Source organism: Sesamum indicum, linkage group LG11, assembly GCF_000512975.1.
Source record: "Sesamum indicum cultivar Zhongzhi No. 13 linkage group LG11, S_indicum_v1.0, whole genome shotgun sequence".
In the NCBI taxonomy this organism is placed as follows: Eukaryota; Viridiplantae; Streptophyta; class Magnoliopsida; order Lamiales; family Pedaliaceae; genus Sesamum; species Sesamum indicum.
In genome coordinates, this window is record NC_026155.1 from 5,728,387 (window position 1) to 5,737,709 (window position 9,323).

Consider the following 9,323-nt stretch of genomic DNA (forward strand, 5'->3'; position numbering starts at 1 on the left):
TCGCCAACGCCCAGCTCTTTGGGCTACTCTCCGATCTCCTCCAACAGGTTCTCCGCTCTAAAATCTGTAACATCTTTCGGATTGTCTTATATGGGATTTCGCTGTTCTCATTGATCTCCGTAAATTTACGGATGACTAGATCATAAATTCGTTTTTCTGATATGGGATTTCTTTTTTTTTCCTTGATTTTTATGTTTGATTTTGAGATGTGGGATCTGTTAAAAGGGTAATTTGTGCATTGCTGCGTCCTTGCCGCTATGTGAAAACGCCGAGGTTTTTCTTAGGTTGGGATGCTGAGTTGGTGAAACTGAATTCAGGCAATTGGTGTTCTGATACGTGTGTCTTTTGCTTTTTTCTTGTGTAATGTGGCTTATTTTCGTGTTCTTGCAAAGTTGCCTGAAGATGTATTAATGTTGATTTTGTTAGTATATTCTCTACGGTTTTTGTCATAGTTTCCCTTTCCTTATAATTCTTTATGTCTTGTCTATGATTTTTGTCCTGTTTCCTTGTATTGTAATGTAAGGATTTGCTCTGTTACTCTTGAATCTTGGAGCTTAGTGGAGTCAGTGTGATTTTTGTAGCATCACATATAGATGACCATTAGTTACTTTCGGTGATTTTTAGTGGAATTAGGGACAATTTTCACTTTGGAATAGCTTATATTTGAGCTAACTGCTGTAATTTTGTTCAGTTCAAGCTTTTTAAGAAATATTAATGACATTTACATCTGAAGGAGTGCCAGCAGCCAGCTTATTTCTAGAAATTCTTCCTGAGCCTGTTGGAATAGCTATACTTGTTGATGTATCGTGATGTATCTCTGTAATGTTGTATCGTGCTCTAGTCATTTATCTAAGTCAACGAGTGATTACCTGCTACAGTTCATTATCTTTCTGTGCAACAATTTGTATTTGCTTGATGTGGTGATGTAGTTGGTGTCGATTAATGAGCAATTGGTTACTTTGTACCCTCAATTGTAAACTAGTCTCAGCGGACATAAAACAACAATATGGATGATATGAACTTAATTCAGCAGATTGTGAACTTGTCTCAAACTAGTTATGTGTCTCTAGTTCATAAGTAATGTTTCTGAAACTGTAAGCAAGCATTAGAACTCAATTTGTCTGGTCTTGTTCAATCTCTTTTCGTTATTGTAAGTGAAATCAGAATTAAGAGTCAATTAATACAAAACTGGTGTCATAAAGACACCGCTTGTTTCAATATTTAGGTATCCTACATTAACTATTTCCTTCCTCATGGCCACAAATGTTATAATTATCAATATTCTTTCCCAGGTGGAATCATTAACCAATCAAGAAGAAGTTGAGTTGCGTGCCAAGATTGAAACCCTGGGGTTGGAGGTCAGGAAACTTCCTTCGAAATCTGCTCAACATCTGAATGAGGTAGTTCAAGTTCATTCATAACCATATACTCATTGTTAACTCCCAACCCCCCAACTTCCTTCATTAAAGGATATCCTTTTGTCCTATTAGATGGAGATAGCAAAGGAATTGGACAAATTATCTGCAAAGCTTGATGACGTCGATGAGCTAATATCCTCAACAATGGCTGAAGACCCACAGGTCAGGACTCTTTTAAGCACTACAGCCGATGTCTGGATGCCAGTTATTACTGCGACTTCTGATGAAAGGCGTAATTTTACCTCTGTGGCTGGAGAAAACTGCCTAGATGTCAAAGGGAAAGGCTCTCAGAAGCAATAGTTTTAGAAATATGGTAAAGATTTTTATGCACTCTTCTAGCCTATGCACCAGATGAGCAACTCATGTCAGATTTGTTATAAAGGGAAACTATGATGGTGCTGAGCATTACTTTGGGGAAGTGGGTGTCAATTGTGGCACCGTTCATCCTTGGGCGATATTAAAGTGTATCAACTCTCATAGTGCATTGTATTGATAAGGAGAACCGACCTGTAGGTCTAAGTTATGATTGTGTGGTTAAATTTTTTTGTCACGTACGAGTCTTTAGTGTCCAGTTCTTGAATAATACTTGCTGTTTCTTCAATCTTTTAACCTTTCTCAAGAAAGGCAAAATAAATATGTTCAAATGCTGTTTCCACGTTTCCAACATCATTCTTTTCCAGAACAACAAACCAAAATATGACCTGTGTAGTTCTCCCAGCTATGGCGAGTTGATTTCAGTTTGTTTACATTAAACTCTTAGAAGTCCAAATTTAACAGTTGATGGAATTTCTCCGTCATATTTAGAGTTTATCTGTATGAGGGGTATTCTTGTGATGTGCAAATGCTATAATTGATAGTAAAAGTATTAACTCTTAAACAGACTCTTTTACAGTCACATGTTGAGTTTCCATCTGAAATTTAGCATGACTCAGTTCTTATTAGGACACAATTCCATGATAATTGCAATTATGGCAATTGCATAAATTCAAGATCCCCCAGAGATTTTGCCAATCCTTATCCGATGAAGTCTCCTTGGACCGCTGGTGAATGCTATGTTATCCCAATGAACCAATTTTCCCGTAATACCTACTTGTGTCTGTATAGAATTAGGTCCTGTGAATATTTCTGAACAAACTCCCAAGAGGCAAGATTTATCCTGTGTCTATCTCGTAAATGCTTGTTTACATTGCAAGACAATGGTGGATTGAGCTAGAAATCCACGTTTATCCATCATCTCCTAATATGTTATGGGCCCAGTGAACATCCATGCAACCCGAGATTGCCCTCAATTAGCCCGATTAGAAGTTAGACCCCACAAGGGTCTGATTTCACAATCCAATCCAGGTGGCTGGATGTGGGGTGGGAAAGAAAAGTCCATATATTTTGACTTTTGCCATTATTTCCACTCATCACACTTATTATCCATTAAAATACACTATTTTTATTTTAACCACCTCTTTTCATCCATTACTTGGACTATCGAAGTGAAAGCCATATTATTTTTATTAATTTATCAAATCCTATGAGAGATCCATTCGGATAGTATCAACCATTTATCCAAACTACAAAGGTAAATGAGCCCGTCAACCTAAGATACTAACCAGTGGCTAAGTGTTGATTGAAAATGTAAGGCAGTCAGGACTACATGCAATTAGAGAGCAAAGTCTGCCATCTCATGCTCCTCGGTCTCTAAAATATCTGTTGAGTAAGGAGGACAGGAATTCTTTTCCTTCATTCTTGAATTAATAAACTAATCTGCCAGTACAAGTACAGGACAAACTTGGACTCATTTCAACTGAGGTGGATGGACTACTAACCCAATAAGCCACATCAGTATGGATCCAATGAGCCAACATATGATCAAGAAAACTACCAGACCAGCCAAAATGGTGAGGAACGGAGGGCCTTGGGCAGTATTACTGGTTTTCGTGTCGTCTGATCCCTCTGAAGGATTTGTGGATGATGCATATAAAGGATGCCAACTCTCTTTCACTTGCTCCCTTATTTCGTTCGTTAACCTGAAAGGAAGAAACAAACATATTTGCTAGAATAAGGTTGGAAGAAAGGAAACCATGTACTGTTCACTTGGCAACAATGCCAAGCATATGGGATTGAGAAAACTGAGACACGTCAACATCCTATCGCGGATCAAAGTGGAGTGGAGTTTACGAGTATGCCTCATTATGTTCATCCTAAACAACAAATCCAGATTATGTTTTCACAAGTTTATCAACCCATTCTGATATTCAAGCAAAAGAACCACCAATTGGAGGCATCCTATTGCAGATCAAAGTGGAGTGGAGTTTACAAGTACGGTTCATTAGCTTCATCCTAAACAACAAATCTAGATTATGTTTTTCACAAGTTTATCAACCCATTCTGATATTCAAGCAAAACAACCACCAATTCATCCAAGCGGATGATGGTAAATAGTAACTGAACTTATTATGACACAAGTTAGGACATCAAGCTTGCAATACTTGTTATTATGAGCCACATGACCAATCAGAAGATTACTGCATCCTCATAGGTGATGGCTGTTGCAAAGATACTTCAACCGAACAATCACAACTTGCATGCGAGATATCTTTATAACTTAGAAGCATAGCCTAGGCAAACCAATTTGAGTATTCAATTATAATTTTAATCTTATGGCTCTAGGTCATCTTATATGATATCTGCCCAGACTAACAATGTGGTCCAGAACCAAATTCACTTTTGCTTTTATCTTCAAAACTACTAGATTCATCACCACACATGACACCCAACCGCATAATTAAAAGGTTGATGGTAGGTTAGTACCATCCCTTTATTCCAGGGTTTTGTAAAGTACTGTATTCCAACTTGAGGAAAAAACTCAGAATGTTTTCCAGTAAACTGCTAAGAATCCTATTCCATCATAAATATTGAGATAATCTTTTTACAACAAAATGCTACTCTAATTAAGCAGGAACATATAACTCAAAGATTAAAAATATTCTTCATTCAATTCAGTGGCTCCCGAAAATGGGCCTCAAACCATGTGATTTTTCCTTTCTAAATCTCCTACTAGAGCTCGTTTTTCCCTCTCCAGTCATAAACATTATTCTCCTTGCAATTTAATCTTCTTACAATTATTTGATACAGTTAATAGCATCTCCTCTAGCCATACTAATTATTGCCCCCTTTTAGCACCAAGAGTAACACTAATCTCTATCAACGATGAACTCCCATCCTGATTTACTTTGTGCTGATTGCTTTTCCAAATATTTAGACAACTAAAATAAATAGCCACCATAAGAATGCCCACATACTGGCGAACAAACTTCATCTTGAAGAATCAAAGACTTTCGGTTAAAACAAACATCCGAATCACATTAGCAACTAAGCATAACTGAGAATTTTAACATCAACCAAGAATCCATTGAGTGTATTTGTAAATTCGAAATAAAAGCTCAATTGCATTTACAGCTTAATTTGTCAAAACCCCAATTCATGTAACAGCGCCACAACCAAAAAAGAGCAACAAAACAAGCCTAAAAACGCATAAGGCCCCACCACATTATAGTCGAATTATAACAGAGTTGCATAAAAAACAGAGTACTAAGTAATATGGAGGATTTAGGATTGCCAAAAAAAAAGAGTACCTTAGTTTCTGCAAATTAGGGAGGGCAGGAGTAATAAAGGTGACGGAGGGAGGTTGAACTCCGGCGGAGGGACGGCGAAGGGCTCCGATTGCGTGGGAGGTGAGTAGAGAAGTTCGCAGAGATGCCATAGTTTGGTGGTCAGGAGATGAAGAAAAGAAACGAAATACGATATTTGACATTGTAAAATCGGAATGGGTGATAAATATTGTTTGGCCTTTCTGATGGAGGACTGTGGAGTGTGATGGAGGAGGAGTGTGGAGTGTGGAGCTAAACCCCACCAATCATGTGTTGCCAAGTGGAGACATTGCAGTGCGCCTTGTCCACATGAAAATGGCAACTAGGTGACTTGGCTATTGACATGTTCAGTTTCAGTTTATCTCACTCGGACATTAATTATATAAGTTGTTATATCTCATTATATGTTAATTTAAGTATTCATAATTTATTTTGATATAAATTTACATAGACCACATTAAAAGAGTTCACTCGTTCGGTCTTATCGATGTGGTAGGTATAGAAGTGTAAACGAGTTGAGTTCGACCATTTTTTATGAGCTCGAGCTCAATTTTATGTTTTATACTCGAGCTCGAGCTCGAATCATATATAATGAGCTCGAGCTAGAGCTAAAGATATCAATTTCTGTAAATTGTTTATTTTTTAATAAAATTATATTAATGTAAACAAATAATATTAAATATATTATATTAATTATAAAAAATATTAATTAGTCTAGTAGTAATATAATTAGTAAAAATATAGAAAATATAAATACATTAAATTATTAAAATACATGCATATTATTTTGTGTAGTTATTAATATGAATAAAAAAATTATATATAAGTCATTTTTTTAAAAGTTGTTGATCTTATTATATACAAATTTTTTTTAGGAGATGAAATTTCTAAACCAAAGTACAAATAGTGATTGATCTCATTATATATAATAAAATTATTAAACCATCATCATCATCATTATTATTATCTTTGAATTAATTCATGAAATCACCAAATTTTGACATAAATTTATAAGTAATAAAATTGATTGCATATTGTGTATTTTGATATAAATATAAAACTAACAAATATATCTAAAAAATTACAAAGTAATTGTTAGGACTTGTCAATTTTAAAAAGTATAAAAGATTACAAATAGATATTAAAATATAACGTAAAATTTATATGTATCATATTACATAATTATTTTTAAAAAAATTAAAACTTACTAATTTGTTGATTAAACTTGTTCCTATATAAAAATTAAATGAATAAATAAAAGTACCATAATTTATTACTATCTAAAATTAAAATATATGATATTAATTACTAATTATAATATATGGTCAATTTTGAATATAAAGTTGATAAAGTATTGAATATAAAATTAAACGTATACAAATTTTAAAAATAAAAATATTTATAAAAAATAAAAAAATAGAAAAAGTTTGCGAGCCGACGAATAGAGTATGTTGAGCTCGAGCTGTTTCGACTCGAGCTCGAAAATCTTGAGCTTGAGTCAAGCTTAAAATTGGGCTGACAGGTTTGACTCATCTGCCACCCCTAGGTAAGCAGATGAGACGTGTCCTCATTCCACATGGTAGCTGGCTAGTCAAAGTCACGCCCAAAACGTTAATTGTTCTTGAGAATGCCTACTCATCAGGGTATGTAGAGAATCATATTCATGGTCATTGTTGTAGCTACACATTTTCATCTTTAAAACGATACACAACGCATTTCTGGAAAACTTATTTAAATAATGCCAAAAAAAACATAAACGAGGTGCTTTTATAACTTTTAAAGAATAGGCAGAATCGTTGTCCCTGACAGCCGTTTTTTTAAACAAACAAACAAACAAAGTAGGGACAATAGCCTGCTAGCCTGCAAAAGCAAGTTGCAATCCTTACTTCGGTCATCAAGCTATCGATTGATCGATAAATTGAAAAAAAAATCACAGGCTTTTGTCAGAGACGATAGCATAGACGTCGATTCGACCTATGTATGCATGCATAGGTAAATCGACATTTGGCTAAGCATGCATGCAAAAAACAAGCCAAAATCACTGGTTCTCATGCCACTTTTTTTAAGGCTCACCCTTTATTTAAGGGGTGAGTTGCTGGTTGAGGACCACAACCACACTCTAACTTCCATCAAATTTTCCTAAAAAAAAAAGATTTATTGAAAAAAAATTAATTTGAGAGTAAAATTATAATAAATTTTGGTCCACGAGATACTAGTGTGTTGTATGGACAGGTAGATCATCAATCTGAAGATATGCTCGGATCCTCAAACACAACTTTATATGCACGACATGGTGATATATCTCTTTTTCGTGTGCTTCAACTGGTTCCATGCCGCGTTTGTGTTCTACAGGCATTGCAGAACATGAGGTTTTTAGGGGTTCTACATATAGTCATATTAAGATTCACGCACTTTATTATTACATTAGTCTAAAGATGGCATCCTGAGACTTATACTTTCTGTTACTCGATTGGTGAGGTGATTATTGCGTTTCAGGACATCGCCATCATCTGGGCTCTTCTGGTGGAAGGTAATCTTATTACCAGAATAGATAAAAAGTGAACTACTCAATAGTGGCAAAAATTATTGTCATCAATGGTTGGGGTTCCGCACAGATGAGAATTTTTTATGCATTCTAGAATAAAACTAACTGTCTCACATGATTAATTTCTTGGCAACACATGTGATGATGATAGCCTGTTAAAGGAGGTATTACAAGAGGCACGTATATGTGCTTTGTGCATTATCGGTGGATATTATGTCATGAGGCTACGGGTAACACCGTCTTGTTGTTATATTTATGATATATGGAGGACATATACGAAGTTGGTACCTCAAATTGGGGTACAACAACGTTGGCATATAAGTACTGAGTGTTGTGTATGGCATCGTAGTAAGGAAAAATCAATATAAGTGATGCAATGCAGTTGTTACAAATCTGAGCATGGTTATGTACCATGACACTAGCACTAATTTCATCGAATAATACATCAAATTTGCGGCCAACTTTGATTGACGAAGAAAACATCCTTCTTATCCCTTCACATGTTTCACAATACACACAATTATATTTATAATTGTAAATGTATCTTGTGATTTTTAATATTGACTTAAGTTTGTTTTGGTCCGTATAATTGTTTAGATGGCAGTATTGATTAGAAAAATTTATATGATACATTTTACTATTGATATCACTATATTTTTGTGATATGATGCTGTTTTTGGTATATTTGTTATATTTTAGGTGCTTTTACGGAAAGAAGAAGAGTTATAAGAAAAAAGCTAAAGTATGGTGAAATGAAAAAATTCCAGTAACAGTGCTGCCAAGATAATCCGTGACCCACGGGTTATCATAAATTCGAGTGAGTAAACTGGCTTCACTATAACCCGTGACCCACAGGTTATCAGATATGCGGATTTCCATATTAATTAGATTGCTGATATAAATCATAATTTGAAGCACTTCATTTCCTTGTAAAATATTTCCTCCACCCCCCTCTAAAGCTGCTAAGATGATAAGTGACATTACTTCTTTTGTGCAATTAGAAAGGTAATCATTGTATGATGCATGGGAACATTTTAAGAACATGCTTAGAAAATATCCTTATCATGAGTTGCTCGTGTGGCGACAAGTATAGATCTTTTACAATGGTGTCACTTTGGCCAACGAGCTATCACTAATGCAACTGCAGTTGCACAATTATAAAGAAACTGTTGTTAGAAGCACTCAACATCATTGATGAGATAGCAATCAATCTGTACTCATATGGGCATGAGAGAGACGATAGAAGGGTAACTGATATCCACAACATCAATATTATAAGCGCATTGTCTGCTCAGATAACTACACTAATACAAAAAGTGGATAACCTTGGAGCTGCGATATGGAATAGTGCACCAATAGGATCTTGCGGTGCATGTGGTCAAATTGGGCACTTAAGTCAAGATGTAAGATAGGAAGTCAATTTGCTATTCATGAAGATGCTAACTTTATTTCTCATGGTGGCAAGTGTAATTTTTGCCCATACTCTAACACATACAATCCAGAATGGCATAGTCACCCCAACTTTTCATGGAGTAACAATCAACAGCAAAGACCAAAGGGGACGGGATATCAACAACCATAGCAACAAGCCCCACAAGAGAAGAAGAGCAATTTAAAAGACATGCTCTCTCAATTCATCATCATGGCAAACACTAGATTCCAAAATCAAGATACATCAATTCAAAATTTTGAGGTTGAAATAGAAAAAAAAGTGAACAT

The 9,323-nt window shown here is 35.2% G+C and overlaps 2 protein-coding genes across 2 annotated transcripts; one reads left to right on the forward strand and one right to left on the reverse strand.

Moving 5' to 3' along the window:
* Positions 6-2,071, forward strand: LOC105173781 (the record flags this gene model as incomplete). The annotated part of the gene is made up of 3 exons (XM_011095660.2): positions 6-47; positions 1,293-1,400; positions 1,491-2,071. Coding segments are annotated over 3 exons (378 nt in total), but the record flags the coding sequence as incomplete, so codon positions are not given.
* Positions 3,008-5,267, reverse strand: LOC105173378. The gene is made up of 2 exons (XM_011095091.2): positions 5,045-5,267; positions 3,008-3,436 (listed from the first exon to the last, which is right to left on the reverse strand). The coding sequence occupies exons 1-2, from the start codon at positions 5,221-5,223 to the stop codon at positions 3,205-3,207; spliced, it is 411 nt and encodes a 136-aa protein (XP_011093393.1). The 5' UTR covers positions 5,224-5,267; the 3' UTR covers positions 3,008-3,204.